This window comes from Plectropomus leopardus, chromosome 3 (assembly GCF_026936395.1).
Source record: "Plectropomus leopardus strain MGB_pleo_1.0 chromosome 3, ASM2693639v1, whole genome shotgun sequence".
Lineage (NCBI taxonomy): Eukaryota > Metazoa > Chordata > Actinopteri > Perciformes > Serranidae > Plectropomus > Plectropomus leopardus.
In genome coordinates, this window is record NC_142178.1 from 33,289,532 (window position 1) to 33,307,944 (window position 18,413).

At 39.9% G+C, this 18,413-nt stretch overlaps 1 protein-coding gene across 2 annotated transcripts in view; it reads right to left on the reverse strand.

Annotated features, from left to right (window-relative positions):
* Positions 1–14,260, reverse strand: part of grk4 (G protein-coupled receptor kinase 4) — a 64,380-nt gene extending 50,120 nt beyond the window's left edge. For both annotated transcript variants that reach the window (XM_042484798.2, XM_088073738.1), the window contains exon 1: positions 13,919–14,260. In XM_042484798.2, the coding sequence (XP_042340732.1) occupies positions 13,919–13,970 (52 nt within the window). In that variant the 5' untranslated portion in view covers positions 13,971–14,260. The remainder of the gene's footprint in view (positions 1–13,918) is intronic.
* Positions 14,261–18,413: the final 4,153 nt, after the last annotated feature.

Here is an 18,413-nt window from a genome sequence, read left to right on the forward strand (position 1 = left end):
TCCTCTCTCTTTCATCTCAAGTGGGAGAAGGAGCCAGACTGGAGGTCACACAGTAGACTGTGGAAGTATCATCTCAGGGCAAGCCCCCCCTCCACCCGCCCGCCGCACCATTTCAGTTCCTGCAGCTTTCACGAATTCAGAGTTGAGATTTATTTTTTTAAAGCCAGTTCAAATAGAGTTCACACAACTTATTTCATCCAAATGTTAAAAAAATAAAACAGAACTTAAAGAAGAAATTCCTGCGTGACCGATGGGTTTATGACTCGGTCGTTTCTACACTTAAACAGCATTTAAAAGCTTTCCATCTGGTGAATTTATGTGGAGAAACAGGTGAAACAAGACCGATAAATACGCCAACATCCTATCCTATCCTATCAGCAACAGGCTGATAAGTCAGAAAGAGACGCAACACATAAGTGAGAAATATGTTTGTGGTGATATAGAAACAGCGCTTTCATCACATAGTTTCACAAGTTTATATTTTACCTGTAAAATCTTCCTCTTACGCATATCTTAAAAAAAAAAACACCTTGTGAAATATGTTGTGTGTTTACCGTTATTCAGTTAACCACAGGGAATATTTCTGCACGTCTACACATGACAGGTCGAGTTAATTTCGCTTCTCTTTAGTTGACTGTACTGAGCACCACCCAGGTCTGCTGGAGCTAAACAGCAAGCAACGTGAATGTGAGAAAGATCCTCAGTTATGAGCTTCAAACCGCCTTTCGCATTGTAAAAATATGTTATCACTGTTAGCTTTGTTTGCACCATTAGCAGTGTCAGTACAGCTAGTGGTGCTGACATAGTTAATAATCTGAAAGGGCTTTCATGACTCAAAATAAAGCTGCCTGCTCACTGCAGCTACCTGAGGAGAGACTGGAGGGTAACCACCATGTTTCTGGCACAACGCTGTCCTGCAACCAGCAACTGCCGAATGAGCGGCGCCACTAGCTCGTTCCCACCAAACCCAGATGGTGTGCCATCCAGAGCAGCGACGGCGAACGTTATTTAACCAGCAGGGACCAGAGGAGACCAGTGGACAGTGTCCACTGTGCATGTTAACCCGGCCAGTCAGCTCACTGGCAGCAAAGCCAACAAAAAATACAAAAATCAATACATTTACATCGAAACATTAAAATTTTAACAATTTCACCAACTCTACACGGATGACGATTTGCAATTCAGCGTAAAAGCTCACTGAGACAATAGACTGCCGGACTGAAAGGAAAGGCGTCTTGTGTAACACGTCATTTGACATTTTTCCCCCTAAAAATTAGCCAGTTAGTTAACAGTTAATGGGTGTTTGGGTATCATAAGCAAAATAGCTTAATGTTACGTGTTAATGTGAATAATATATTGGCCAATATGTCATAATCTCCAACATCAACATTAGTGTTGGCTCAAAATGATCTTGTATGATAATAAACTGAGTATCTGAGTTTTGGACTGCTCCCTAGACAAAATAAAACATTTTTAAAAAGCCATTATGAGCTCTGAGAACTTTTGAGAGACATTCTTCACTCCCATTCTTTCAATTTGTGTATATATTTAAATAACAAACAACTAATTAACACATCTAGAAAATATCAGAAACTTGCATCAGTAAATTATACTTTAGTTATTCAGTGAAATGAAAAAATAAAATCTGCTCAGTATTCCCTGAAAAAAAGCCAAGTGTTATCATATGGCACATATACAAACACATGAAGCATTTATTTGCATCCATAATCGGAGAATAAATGTTGATTCTGTGAAAATTAATGATGTGATCAAATAAAAACACTTGGAAGGGGAAACAGCATCACTGGCAACTTCTTCAGCTGTGATTCCCAGCTTTTTCAGATGTTACCGTGAAGCCGTGCGGCGCTGCTGTCTTCACAACCCGTCTTTATTTTGCATCGCCATATGGGAGATGCCGCTCACCCATCTGATGAACACATGTCACATGCTGACACTCAGAATAACAGCCACAAGGCCAGAAAATCCAGCTCGTCTGTGACAGGGACAGATCGACCACGGCAACAAGCAGCCAGCATTTACATCTCAGCACGACCCACTTCGGTCAGTTCAGCTACAAATTTACACACTTAGTGACTTTTAATGAGTGCAAGAAGGTTTAATTCCTTTTAATTCCACAAGAAATGGTCTCAAAATTTGCAAAAAAATTTGTCCAAATTTCAAGAAAATTACCTGACAAACATGCAGAAAGAAAAAAAGTTAACAAAAACAAGCAAGAAAATGTCATTTAAATATATAATCATAAGAATTATTATGTAGTTTTCTGGTCATTTTCACTTTTTTTGGATAATATCTGATAACCTGTCCAAGCTAATTGTTAGGTCATTTACTTGTCACCTTTTACTATTTTTTTTGCAATTTATGGGGCATTTTTTGCCCAAGTTTTCCCCAGTGTTTTCAAAATAAATCAAACAATATTGGGGGGGGTCAGAGGTTTAAATGCTTGTGAAAGGCGTCTGAACGCAGCACAGGAAAACTGATTTCGATCCAGGTCTTAAAGGGTTAACAATCAGAGTCGTGTGCACTTAAAAAAATTCCTCTGAGCATAAAACCGAAGGAAAAGTAAACGAAAAGTAAAAAGCCAAACATGCTGCTACTACATTTTGGCACCAACGACATTTTTCTACCTTTAAAAACACAGATAACACTGTTTACCAAGATATTTTTGGCCAATGTAATCGTGCCCTGAATATTTGGTAGCAGCCCAAACACCTCGTCAGATCTGACCCCCACCCTGCCGAAGTCAAATAGGTGGAGGTTCGGATCGGGACGGCTGCAGCGCTCTCCCAAAAACATGGCTTAAATGGTAGGAAATGAGAGAGGGTCATGCATAGTTTAGGCCCATTGTAATATGAGCATGCACACGCACATGGGCACAATGGAGCCTGGCCATGATAAATGAATGGCCTGTTGCTTTCCCAGTCCTTCTCCCATACAGTGTGTGATTGGCCGGAGTAGCCCCTGATAAGGAAAACATTAGCTGCGAGTATCTGTGTTGCCTATTCAAAGCAAAGGCCCAGTGTTTGCATAAGGTAATCCGTCTGTATATTCGCACTGAAAGACACACATCAGCTGGGGGACAGAGGAAAAGAGAAACATGTGAATATCAGGCAGCACTGCTCTCCTCTAATCCTCACCTCTCTCACGTGCCCCCTTCCCTTTTCGCCTCCCCTCTCTCTCTCTGAGTTCTCGCTCCCCTCCCCCGTATAAACAGTTTTCCTCTCCTTCATTAATTCTTTATGGCCGGACTTCCCTCTCCCTGGGTCAAAAATGTGAACATTACAACATCAGGGTAAATTCCAGGACATGACAACAAAACACCAGAAAGCCTCGTGTGTGAGAGGTTGGACATGCAGTTTTTCACATGAGCGGACGCTTCACGTAAACACGCGCTCCTGCTCGCTCCGGCAGCGTGCTGCGGTGTTTTGTAAGACCTTTCGTTTCCTCTGCCCCATCTCTCCGAGATATTCCATTAAAACGAGCCGAGGCATGCTTGAAAACTGACCCTTGTTTTCACAGCGTCTTGAGGGAGAAGGGGGAGGGAAGGACGGCGAGGGAACATGGTGAGACTAAAACTTGAGCAAGACGTGCAGCGTTGGAGTGAGTGAGAGGACAGACTGAAAGGTTAATCATCTATACGTTATCTACAGCTGTCTCTCACATGAAGGGTCCACTGGTTAATTTCACGGCCACGCCGAAAGAGCGAGAACACACAACAGCAGCCTCTCCAGCGCAGAGCCCTTGGGTGGGGAACACACAGCACATATTAACACCTTGAAGATTATCTTTGATAAGACAACACTTTCAAGTCACACTTGAAGGCAGGGCTGACATCAAATTTAACCAAGGGCAGACGGCAAAACTGTGACTCCAGGAATGTTTCAAAAAGGCAAACTGATAAAGCACGAAGGACCTTTGATATTTAATACACTTGCTACTAGACTGAGACTCTGCCAGACCTCTAAAAACTCTTTTTAGAGAAACTAAATCTTTATTTGAACCAGAGGAACTTGTAAATACACTTAGCTGTACACATTGTTAAAATCGGGCTGACAGCTGGGTTCTCATAGGAAGAACGGCCATTTAACATTTAACAAGGCAGCCAGACAACGTCCCTATGATGTTCACAAAAAGTGCCTCTTCATGCTCAGTCCGCTTGCCAAGAAATTGTGCAAATGAACATCCCAGCTAAGTGTCGCTGCTAGTGCCATGCGGCATAGCTGCGTACGCAACACACTGCGTCTCGTTCTCCGCACAGCCCATTTGTGGGTGTAATGACTGTAAAATGAGTCCCACATCAAGGGACAGTCACAAAGCAATGTGTTTTACGAGCCTCAGCTGGAGGAAACACCCCAGAGTGATGACAACAAGTGTTAGCCCAGCTATGACCACAAAACTAATAAAGCTACGCTGGCTAACGTCACAGGAAAACCCTCACAAGTGGTCTGACAGGACCTGCGAGCCTACAGTCTGAAGGGTGGTGGACAGAGAGCAGAGAGAGGTGAGACACACCGGCAGCAGAGGTGTCCCTTCATCCATCTCTGATGTTCTACAGTAACAAAAAAAAAAAAATCAATGCTTCCAACCTGTAAGGTGGAAATAAGTTATATAAGCAGGATTAGTTTCAACAGTTTGTCAGAGGAATGTGAGCACTGGACTGTCCACATTCCTCCTTTTTCATGAAGACAGTAAGAATAGTGAGAGGAACGACGCAGAAAAAGGATCTGGTGAAATTTGATTCCAGTAAGAGGGGTGAAATGCCCTTTATCTCCTTTCACGCACTACATTTGACGACGTAAGTATGCGTGGCATTGTATTACAGGGTCCCTGCAGCCTGAGGAACGGTAGATTTAAGGCTTTTTAAGACTTTTTTAATGCCACTCAGAATCAAGTTTAAGACCAATTTTCTAATATCCAAAATTGAAGGACAATTTTATACAATTTACAATTTTAGGACAAATGTTGAAAAGAAAAAACCTTTTTTAGAGTGTCCTACAGTGGCAGACAGTGAACAAATCATAGTATCATAAAAGTATTCATTTGGTTTATCAACAGAAGTGAGAAATATCCAGCATTTATGGCCAGTTTTCTGGGTGATTTGCGTCAAAACGCTCAATCCACAGAGAAATTCATAATGCCCCTGATGACAATCATTTGCCTTTAAACAAGCCATCAGGATATACACGATAATATCAGCATGACATTGGTATTGGCGGATATTGGCTTTAAAATGAAATATCGGAATCGGCTAATGGCTGAAGTGAACATGTACAAAACATCTACCCAAAGTTGAAGTATTTTTCTTATTTTGCACAATGAATACATATTACAGACATAAATAAGCAGTGTAGTTCATGTCTCCATGATAAAGGCCATCATGATAAGAATATGTACGATACTGATTCCACAGCAGAAGAGACTTGGTGATAGTTAAAATTAGGTCATATCAATATCAGTATGTGTCATCAGCCAATATTGTGCATCCCTAATAAAGGTAGAAAATGCTGCTACGGTGCCATTACAGTCATTCTGCAGCTGCAGTGATGCACAGAGACACAGAGAGGGCGTACGGGGAAGTCACATAAAGACTGAAAATGCAGCATCTCAGACAGAACGTAAATATGAGTATATTCAGGCAGACATTATGTTTTTTGAACACTAAAGTATGTAAACGTCCTGACCCAAAATAGAAGTAAAAACCTTAGAATGGGCATAATATGGGACCTATATAGTGGCATCAATACATTACCAGCGCAGCTTTATAAAAGCTTCCTTACAGTATTTTTTTAAGCCGTCAACACCTCAAATTTGCCTTTTTAGCAACTATGAGCAGAAACAAGGTTCTAAAATGACAAAGCTCATCAGACCAATATGCACTGCATTTGGTCATCCAAGTTATGGGTGCAAGAAAAAATATAAAGACACTTGTGTAACAGGATATTATGTTTTGTGACAAAGAATTGATTATCAAAAACACTATGCTGATTTCTTCCACTCCAAAGAGCAAAGGCCGGACAACAAGCAGAAGAAAAAGAGCACACCATTAGCATTGACAGTTTTCCAAAAATTAGCTAAAAAAAAAAAGCTACATATCGCTTTGCTTACAGTATTGCAATACATCACAGTATATTGAATTGTAACTCCTGTAGTGGTACACACTGCCCTAATTCCAGCATGCGTTTTGATTATCAGGTGCAACTAACTTTTCTAAACTTGAGAAGGTCTTTCTGTCCTGCTCCAACCATGCACCCTCCACTGCTCTCTACATATTTATAACTCCAACGAAATTTATAGCTCACAGCTGAACAAGTAAACATCGACACCCAGATGGAACTCTGGGAAATATAGTCACTCTAACTGAAGTAGAAGCAGTGGCAACTTATCCCAAATTTGCAGCTTTCCATGTTAGGGTCACCAAGCGATCTGATTTAGTCTGTACTTCCAACAGAGCTGTAACAATTAGTTGATTAATTAATTAGTCAGGAAACTTTTCTTTGTCATTTATTATAATAAATAAAGAGTCTTTGGGTTTTGGACTGTTGGTTGGACAAAAGAAGCAAAGTGAAGATATGGGAGATTGTAATGAGCAGTTTTTAGACATTTTACAGGCTAAATGATTAGTCAGCTAATTGTGAAAATAATCAGATTAATTGATAATGAAAATAATCACTAGCTGCAGCCCTTACATCCAAATTAAACATCTTCAATTGAAAACAAAGCAGTGTACAATATAATGAGCGCTAACGCTTTGACAGTTTACGACATTATCTTTCAGTAGATCCTTTAAAGAAGAAATGTTGTACAAAAGACTGAAATGTTAAGATTAAAAATAGATCATTTCTATGTTTTAAATCTTTCTCAAATTTAGTATCGACTTTAATATCGTAGCTGTCATCTGTCAAGCCCAATCAGACAGAAAAACTGCAACAAAATAATTCCTGTTATGTGCTGATATCTAAAGAAATGTCAAACTTCTGCCATGTTTTAATTATTTACAGCATCATGATTGAGATTAAGGTGAGCATCCACAAACTTTTTAGGTCTGATAAAGTAAAATGTGTATGTTATAAATTTTCCAGTGGCCATTCAGCACAGCTTCCTTACTGAGATACATCTGTATGTTCAGCTACAAGAACACATCAGTTAGTATCAACAACTGCCTCCCCTCTTATATAAATCATCTTTTTATGTGGTATTGATCCAAAGGACCCTTTAGTTTGGTTGTTAAAGAGACCTGACAAATAAATGTAATGGATGCAGGATATTTTACAGCTGAAGAGTAAACATAATTGTTCTCTGCAGACTTCACACCACCATCTGCCCGCTATGATAGGGTGCTCTGCCAACTCAGGTGCTGCAAAGTATTGTAAACAGTGGAGTCTGCGGGACAAAGTATGATAACACTGTTTCTGAATTTACATCAAGTGCTTTAACAAAAGTTCTCTGTGAACATCAGCCAATATATGCACTGATACGTCTGTGATAAAAAAAAAAACATTAGCCAGCAAAACAGGCCCTTCGGTGTTTCAGTCAGATTCTACAATTTATAGAAAAATACTTAATATGGGAGCTACTCAGCAAAGTGAAAACAGTTTAGACTGTCAAACTGTGGGCTGCCTCACTGCTAAAAGTTATCCTCTGTATTTTCACAAACACCATTTCCAAAACTTTGTAATATATTCTCAGGGGAGCTATCGCAATAACTTCCTCTGGCTGTACAAGACTGTCGCCCTGTGCAGCTGTCACCTCTTGCAGCATGAGCGGCGAAAATCTTAATGCAGTAAAATGTGTTGGATTTCCTTTCCACAGTCAGTACCAGATGTATGTATACGTTTCACAGAGGCGGGGGTGGGGAGTGGTGGGAGCAGTGTCATCTCTACAAACCACTTCCCTTGACGCATCATCTCAACTGTGGCAGACTGGACACACCCTGTCATAACACTTCTCACTCTGGCCACCCAGTTTCACATCAACAGGTGTGTAAAAGTGACTAAAAAGGAAAAGTTAGTTCCTTATAGGCACCAACAGACATGTGGGAGGGTGTCATTAATCGAGCATTTAATAAGTATGTCACTGGCAGCCGATGCAAAAAGATGCATATACTTTTGAAACCGGTGCCATGTGGCAAGAAAAAACAAATGGCTGTGGTTTTCTCTGTCACTCAAGAGGCAGAAAACCTTCAACTACCAGAATGCACTGCACCGCAAAGGATCAATAAAAGCGCCCGCTGGTAGGTGACATAACCTGGCTGTTTTGACGCAGGAAACAATATGGCAGCTGACTGGTAACAAACAATCTTGAATTACAATTCAATAATAAGTTGAAATATGTTTCTGAAACATTTGACAGGAAAAAAGGGCAACACAGCAACAGAAGTTTTGATTTATACATTATCGGCTTAGTTTTACTGTTTTTTCAGCCGCTGTTTTTGCAATAACACAGTAAAGCGCCCACTTCCTGTTCACAAATGTTTGTATTACGGCTAAGTAGTGCATTAAAATATGTTTCTGAAGACATTTTTGGTGAGAAATAGGCAATACAGAGCAGAATCTTGGTTAATATTTTAATAGCATCGCCTAGTATTAACATTTGATCCGAGTTTGGTCTGTGAGAGAGAGAGAGAAAGAGAGAGGGGCATCTGTCTCTCTCTGCTCCTTTTACACCGACCGTACGAGTTGGGAGTTTCGTGCCGTTAATCCACATCGCCATTCTTTAGAAAAGGTACGACTGCAGAATGGGATAACAGAGATGTCTCGCCTAAGCTGGAGGCAGAAGTAGTAACAACGACAAACTGATTTCTGCGTACAAGGCACAGTTGGCAGGACAGGACCGTAGATGGGACGGGTGTGTCGTTTTAATGTGTTGTGTGCGACCCACTGCTGGGAGATTTAAAAAGCATTTAGCTTTATATGGGTAGATTTAGTTTTGCCTGGTTGACACGTGTGTATCACTATGATGTCTGTGTTCTTGAGAGAAAACCTAATACAAATAGTAAATAAAAAACAGCCAACAGTTATCAGCTATCTCAAAGAGGGAAAAAAACAGCAACTTAAAATGAAAAAACAAAAATTGCAAAAACAATGAGGTCCAGGAGTCCCTGACCCTCTGAACAGGGGACAAGATCAACTGCCAAAAAACAGAGATGGTAAATGATTGTTGTTGACATGTTGTGCGATTGTTATTGTTTAGAAAGCGCTGCCGACACGTGATAAATGTCACACTAGAAGAAGAAGAGTTTGGCTTCCGCGATGCCGGCCTGCTGCCTTAAATCACACACTGGAGCAAAAACGGCATAAATAAAGGCCTCCATGTCAGTCCTTTAGTGCGATCTCTGTGTAAAATGAGCTTCTCTCTCATCTCGATGTGCTTCTATACTTGTTGTTTCCGGGATGGCAGGAATACAAAAATGTGAAAGAGCAATCTGTATTTCAGGAACAGCCCTAGAGCCAAAAAATTTGATCAGGTAGATCTGGCGCTGGTTAGATGGAAGGAAGTTCACCACAGTTCATTTACACACACTACCTACATTGTTGTGATACAAAGCTGGTTAAAATTCGGCGAAGTATCCCATTAAATCTGTGATGGAAAACGCCACATATCATTAAACAAACAAAATCTAAGATTGTTTATGCTTTGTGAATACTTAATATTGTGCTGGGAAACTGTTTGCAATTTCCTGTCTCCACAGCGAGGTCAGAGCGTTACCGAACCACTGATTTAATGTCTTGCTCAAGGACACATCAGCAGGGCAAACTCTTGCTGACTCAGTAGCTTGTACGGCCTCCCTGCACCCCTCAGCTGCTCGCGGAGGCCTTGATGCCATGTAGCATGAAGGTGAGCGCGGAGACGCTGTTGAATTTTATAAAAGTCGGCTGACCTCTGATCCACAGGAGCGGTTTTCTGTCTGGATTTGTGCGTTTGAAGGTGGGGTTCACTCCACAGCTTGTGACACTGCATGTGATGACAACGGTGACATACTGAAACACTCTGACAGCTGCAAACACCCACCTCTGGAAAGCCTAATTAAAATCAAATTAGTCTCCTGTGCAACTTAAGGGGATAAATTGGGAGGCATTAGCTGTTTTAATCTGAGTGCTAATTAACACAGTGAATGGTATAGCAGGGAGAGATATTAAAAAAACAACAACACTGACTGTTTACCCAACATTTTTGATGAGGCAATGGAGAGTCCATGCTACACTGCACCAACTACATCCAAAATGCTTATTTAGGCTGCAAGTAGGACTGTTTTCTTAACTGATAAATCTTCTTAAAATAATAAGAATGTCGATTTTACGTCACTAGTTATGAGAACAAACATGGATGTATTACTGAACGGGCCTAGCAGGCACAGGCCCCGCGACCCAAAGTGCCAAGACTCTCTTTTATAGGAAAGCATTTATGAATATTTAATACGGTGCTGATGCCAGATTTTATCATCCCTCCACATCCATTGTATGCTACTTTTAATACTTAAAAAAAAAAAAACATTCTCCAGTATTAATATATGATCATTGTGTTTGCATTTTATTTCACTTTTGTTTTATTGCTGCCTTGTTTTATCTGTTGCTTTTCTGAAAAGCACTCTGTAAACTTGTTCAGAAAAGTGCTATATAAATAAAGTTTTTTATTCTTATTATTATAAGAGCCCTCCTGACCTTCACCTGCAAACTGTCACTCAAGTTAACACTTACTGACCAAGAAGAGACTCTAAAAGACCACAAATACATTGAATGAAAAGCAACTACAAAAATGGCCAAAATAGCCACAAACACCCCTTTTCCACCAAATTAGCTCTGGTTCCATTCAGGATTTTTTGGAACCTCGGTGCTATATAACCAGCCCACTTTTCCACCAGTTTTGCATGGAAGCATTGTGATAAAGGATGCGTAATCAACAAAGGCGATATTCACTGCCCAACAGAAGTAAACAGTTGTAGCAAAATTGTGGGTTACACTGATTACCTGCAAACTTTTCTTCTGTTATTACAGATATTTGTTCTAAACCCCCAAACAACCACAAACTAACTATTAATGAGACCACTGCATGCTCTTGTTTTCCAACGAACCTGTAGAATATGACGCGTCCACTGACGTCGTCACACTTCAGCGTTCTGGTAAAGAAAAAAACTGCTATTTTTTCTTCCAGCTGGGATTCAACTTTTCAGGTTCTGAATCAATTTATTTTTGGTCGAAATGCTCTACACAGCTTAATATTCGATGTAGGAAATGGAGCAGAACCAGTTCAATGTGTGCGGAAAGATTTTTTTCTTTGTTAATCATAAAATACACAGAAAACTGCTTCACCTGAAGACAGTTATCACATATTTCTACAACTGTCAGGGTAATAGACACACAAAATAACTTCAAATATACCTTTTCAACCAAATTAGCTCAGGTTCTTGAACCAGTAATGTTTAGGACTTTTGGAACATTAGTGCAATCTAGCAAACCAGCCCACTTTCCACCAGGTTTGAGCAGAACCACTGTTAATCAATAAAGTGTCATCAATGGAGGGCGTTGCAAATGCATAAGAGAAATAACTGCAGTAGCAACATGGTGGATCACACTGATAATCGGCAAGCTTTTATCACAGATATTTGTTTTGATCCAGAAACAAGCACAGGCCGACTATTGCTGAAACCACTGCACATTCTTTCTTGTCTGACGCTTTCTCACTTCACACCTCTCCATCTTCTCTTTGCAACGTGTAGAGTATGACAAGCCCACTACCGTCATCAGGGTTCACACTTCAGGTTAAAAAAAAACAAACTTACATTTTTTGTTTCCAGCTGAGAACCAACTTTTCAGGTTCTGAATCAATTTATTTTTAGTTGAAATGGAACTGGTTCCATGTTGGTGTAAAAAGAGTAATAGAGAAACAAAATGACCTTAAATACCCCTTTTCCACCAAATTAGCGCTGGTTCTTAGAACCAGTTCTGATCAGGATTCTTGGAGCTTTGATGCGATTTCGTGAACCAGCACATGTATCCACCAGTTCAACGTGGCACCATCGTAATCAACAATGTGTCAGATTACATGGATTATCTGCAAACTTTTGTGCCATTATTATTACAGATTTTTGTTTTTATCCCAGAAAACAAGCATGAAGCAATTATTAATGAGACCACCGCTCGCTCTTGTGTCCCAAAGATTTCTCATTTGACTTCTCCGTCCTCGCTTTCCAACATGTAGAGTATGACACGCCCACTGATGTTGACACGGTTTGCACTTAACGTCACCAAAAACATGCCATTATTTTGTTCCAGAGAGTCAACTTTTTGGGTTCTGAACCACGTTATTTTTGGTCAAAATGCTCCGATCGGTTCAACATTAGCCAAGGAGAACGGCAATGATTCCATGCTGATGGAATAGGAGTAACAGAGACCCAAAATGACCTTGAAGAGACACAAAACCACAAAAAGATGCATTATGACTACGAGATGCAAGAAAGAGGCAAAACAAAGTCAGTATGTCTTGCTCCTTCGTAAGAGAGGTGGCGGGGTCTTTTTGCATACCTTGGCTCAGGGACTCATAATCCGCCCGTAAGAGCAAATAGCTGTTTGGTATTTTACTTGATAAACAAGTCAAATAATTACTGAAAATCACAATGACTTTGATATATCACCAAATGTTTCAGCACCATTGGAACTAAATAAAATATATTGAACTTGGGCCACATACAGAGACATGCTGGGCTCCTTCTACACTCTGCATGGTTTATCATCACTGAGGGCCTTTAGCCTCTGGCTGAGGACACTGACAGGTATGGAGCCTGTAGATCCGACCCCCTCGTGACAATGTCAAGCACCATTTAATAGCAGGTAAAGGGAAGCCTGGTGCCTCGTCAGGAGCAGCTGCTGCTATGAAATGGATTCACTGCTGCTGCGAATAATCCATTTCACAGCAGTGTTGGCGTTTAGTCTTGAACTGAATATAATGTGAACCAGGAGGCCTCTGCGTGCGCACACTGAACCGCGACCCCCGAGCCATGTACGCACTGTGGGCGAATAAAATGGATCAGCTTGGACAATATCCTCCGCGGCCATACACCCTTATGCTGGTGTCCAAATCCGATTGGAAGAGAGAGAGAGAGAGAGAGAGAGAAAAAGTGGAAATCGTTGAGCAGTGATAACACCTTTTCCCCTCCTCTGGCAGCTGATACAGTGTTGTACACCCACACTGCGCCCACTCACAGTAGCCTCTCTGCTCTGCCATCTCCTGGAAAACAGATGCCTCTTTTCCACCTCCAGGTGAGCTGCTGCGGGATCACCGGCCCACTGAGCAGCGTGCACACCCGGGGCTACAGCGGGTACATGCTGGGCCTTCTGAAACATCCACTATAACATCATTTCTTTCTCCCAGCAGCAGCCAAACGGCAATGCAGTGGCACATTTCTGCGTCAAATAATACCACACGTTCACTTTACATCCCTAATTGGGCTTTAAACCCACAATGACAGGTAAGAAGAGGATGTTCTCGGGCACAGAGCCACATTGCGCAGCTATATTTTGGTCCACACTCAACACTATGTAATGCGAATACCATTAAATATCCGTTATGTCATCGTGAAATTGTAAATATCCCCAAAACCACTGTGTGAAAAAATTTTGCTCGACAGCCCCTCTAATGCAAGCGCGATGCTGCAAACACTCCCTGCGTTGTTCATCTCCAGCCTGCTGCTGGGCCTTATGTTAACCTGCCCGGTAAATCTGTGTTGTTGGTGTACAAACAGCTGATTTAAACGGAATATGTTTGCCCGGAGACAAAGGATGGGAGACACAGAAAACATAAATCCCAAGGAGGACAGCCGAAAGCTCAGGCTCGTCCGCGGTCAATGCTGAGGAGAAGAAAAATACATATATTTGAATTTTTCTGTGTGACATTCAGCTGTTCTTACCTTCCCTCGCCTTCAGGAGAACCGTGTTGGCCACGATATTTTCAATCTCCATTGTCAGAATGTGAATCCCGAGCAGTCGCGATACATTTCACTCAGCGGAAAAAGACGGTTTTTCGGATCAAACGTGCCGACGACGGTGAGGCTGCTGCACGCGCACAGGGTGAACGCGGCACTGGCGCATAGTAGGTGTTTAATAGTGGTCGTCGCTGCTCTCCATTGCAAGACGTTTTTTTACAATATCAAACCCTACCTACGGAGCTGTATGATTACGACGGGGCTTGTTGGCATTCACAGCCTGCCTCCCTTCCCTCTCTGCCTGCCTTCCTTCCTGCTTCGGCTCCCTCCCTCCTCCTCCTCTTCCTCCTCCTCCCCCTCCTCCTCCTCCTTGCCCCTCCTCTGCACAACGAACCAGCGAGAGTAGGAGGGATCAATTTACAACCACACACACATCCACACACAAGTGCATTCATACATACATGCATGCAATTTCCAAGGCTTAGTTTCCTGAAATTATGGATGCTATTCTGCTATTCAGCGGTGAAAGAAGTATTCAGATCCTTTACTTAAGTGAAAGTACTAATACCGCACTTTGAAAATACTCTGTTACAAGCAAAAGACCTGCATTGTTACTTAAGTAAATAAGTATAAACAGGAGCATATATTTAAAGTACCCCTAATGTCCTCCCGATTGCCACACACGTTTTGTCCTCTGGGGTCATCCTGACCCCGCCCTGTTTTGAGTCTTATTTAAAGCATATTGTATAAAATGTCAATCAATTCTGTGTTACACCTTTAGTCTTACTTCAGTCCAGCCCATTACCACACAATTTCCCTTCGTTTTGGAAGCTAGGGCCACTAAATCTTGGTTACATAAATATGAAAAACATATTTTGATGGCAAAAGATTTCATTTGGGGTCAGATTGACCCCAAGGACAACATAAGGGTTAAAATTAAAAGTACCCAATACAGAAAAACACACACAAAACACTCTCTCTCTCTCTATATATATATATATATATATATATATATATACACATACATATATATATATATATATATATATATATATATATATATATATATATACACATATATACCCCAAAACCTTAGTTATTAAAAAAACAACAAAAATATGTATATATGTGTGTATATATATGTGTGTGTGTGTATATGTATATATGTGTGTGTGTGTGTATATATATATATAATCACCCAAAAACTCAGTTTTTTTGACATAAAGAACAACAAAAAAAACAAATACCTGTAAATTATAAAAGGGGGAAGAAAATGACTTGTTTATCAAAATAGTTGGCACTTAATCTTCAGTGAATCATGCAAAAATCTTAATTTGTAAAGTAACTAAAGCTATCAGATACATGTAGTGAAGTAGATGTAAATGTAGTGGAGTAAAAGTATAAAATAACTGGCAAAGTAGAACCTTAAATTCATACTTAAGTACAGTTCTTGAGTTAATGTACTTAGTTGATGCCATTTATTGTGTGGCACTTTTGGATTACAACGTGCTTATGTGTGTGGTTTTCTACAAGTTTCCCTCAGGCATAATAGTCTCCTCAACCACAGCCTACTGGAAACATCTAGAAAAAAAGAGATGTTTCTTTTTTATCCAAACATGAATTAACAAACTAATAAGTAAACTTTTCCTTTCCACAATTTCCCCCAATAAAACTGTTACTGGCTAATTAGGAAACATGAATGTGTTTGGCCGCAGCGGCCTGATACAGACCTCTCATTGTGTGAACAATGGTGTGAGGGTTTTAAGTTTATGCTGGGTCATACAGCCTGGAGAAAAGAGATAACACGCTGGTTTTCTCCTGCTGATGGCCACACTGTGACCCAGCATCCCTCTGGGCTTTCTAATCTGACTTTTGCATCAACTGAGCGCCCTAACGCCCTGAGAAGAGCCACGTGTCTGCAAAAAGAGAGAAATCATGAGTGTTAAGTATCAAAACTGTGCTCGAATGGGTTTAAAGATCCATAAATCTAAAATGTATCAGTAATAATGAGCAGTTTCATTGTCATTTTAAAACAAGGGCCGTAAACGCAGTACGCAGAGGCCTGAGGGTATCTGTGAAGCAAGGAATTGAGGGACTGAAAGGTCAAAGGTCACTGACATTCATCTTCACAATCTGTGCTGATTTTATTACCACAGGATGTGTTGAGTTACTGGATCAATCAAAACACCTATCTCTCTGTATGTTTGGCTGTTGGACATGTATTTTTAAAGCAGGGGGATTGAATTAAATCTAAAGAATGACAGAGCTTTTTGTGTGAGCTCAGACATGAAATCAATAATTGTAGTTTGTTCTCACAAACGACCCTTTTTACCCTTTTTTAGTAGTATTTATCAAGCAATTTAACTTTTTAAATGAGGCACTTGACTGCACTTTATACGTATTGCACTTTATTATCCATTGCACTTGTGTCTTTTTAACTGCTGCTCAGTGTCCTTTAACTGTCTCTGTTTTTATCTTTATTTTTAATTTTGCGCACTGGTTCAGAGAAACGTTATTTTGCTGTATGTGTTCTTACAGATATGGATCGAATGATAATTGACAAACTTGAACTTAAACACTACTTTGTAGATATTAGCAACATTATCAGCTCCCAGGGAAACAGGATTTTGGTTATGGGACAGAAACAAAAGGTGCCCATTGGCATGGTTCTTGATTATTTCACGGGATGGGCAAAAACACCTGATCTTAGGTTAGTGAGCCATTTAGGGCATAGTACCACAGCTTTGGCTCAGAGGGGGTATTATGTCACACTAAACTCCTCAGGTTATTCATACTTTGTATTTAAGGTATTTTCATCATCAGAATTGCGAGTTATGAATGTAACTTAAACACTAAAGTAATAGTCAGTCAGTGCAATGGCCGTTATTATAATCCCTCAGTCGGGATTGCATCAGTGAGAACTGCCGGAGAAAGAGATGGTCTGCATATCAACTTGTAATTATTTCATCATATTTTGTTATACGACACTATCCATGGTCACTATATGGGACAATCACACTACTGACAGATCGTAACAAAGATGGTCCATATAGATTCAATGCTGCCACCTAGTGGTTATAATGCATAAATACAAAAGGACATTACATGCAGTAGGTGTGCAGAATGCCTTGAAATTCTGATGTATAAATTGTTTTAAAAGTTTTAAAAAGTAATTTAGCATAAAGAATAAATTAATAAAATAAATGAAAATTCATTTTAAAAAAATAATAACTCTCCAGACTGTCATTCCTGGCAACACAGAACTGAATTAAACAATAATAAACATTTCAAAATGGAAAAATAAAATGCCAAATTAATTAATAATGAAATAATTTGTCTTTTACTACATCTCAGAAAGGACAATTAAAAGGACACTTTCAATTAAGTGTGGAGAATAATAAATAAACAATACAATTTTAAATAATTTAAATGTTAAAATAATACAAATTTACTTCAAAAATATGAAAAAATAAGGGAGTTAGTATTTTGAAAAATATATTAAATGAAATTAAAGGGTTTTGTTTGTATTTTGCTAAATACAAATATAATGAAATCATAAAATTAGAGGAAAAAAAACATGTATATGTATGTTTTAATTTGTTTGTATCTGCTTGTAGTTCAAACTAAAGTTCACTAGAGAACGCTGTTACACCATAAACCAGCAGCTGACAGGTGAAACTTACTCACTTTTGAAGCATTTTTAAAAAGTTTTATGTTATTAAATACTAAAACATTTTGTCCTTTACCACACCTCAGAGGGGAACATTATAACCTACTTTTACTAGATTAAGTGCATTTAAACTGATCTGTTAAAAGAGGAATAGATTAAATAAAAGTGTGGAGAATAGTTTAAATTTGGAAACACGTTGAGAGGAACACGTGACACAAAATTACTACAAAGAGACACAAACCTTCCACAAGGAGACTCAAAATGACTACAGAGACACAAAATGACTACAGAGAGACACAAACCTTCCACAAGGAGACTCAAAATGACTACAGAGACACAAAATTACCTCAAAGGAGGAATAAAATGACTACACAAAGGCACAAAACATCAACAAGGAGACACAAAATTACTACAATGAGACACAAAACTTCCACAAGAAGACAAAATGACCACAGAGAGACAAACCTTCCACAAGGAGACACAAAATGACAAAGAGACACAAAACATCCACAATGAGACACAACATGACTACAAAGAGACACAAAACCTCTGCAAGAAAACCAAAAGATTACAGAGAGACAAACCTTCCAGAAGGAGACACAAAATTACCACAAAGAGACAAAAAACAAACAAACAAAAACACAGTCTGTGTGTCTTGCTCCTGTATAGGTGAGGTGGTGGGGCCTTTTGCAAATCTGTGCCCAGGGGCCCACTGTCTAGTAGTACGCCCATGCTTCCACCACTGAATGGTTGTGGTCCCGGATTTGCACTGAGCTACCTTTATAGGCCTACATTTAAAAAAAAAAAAAA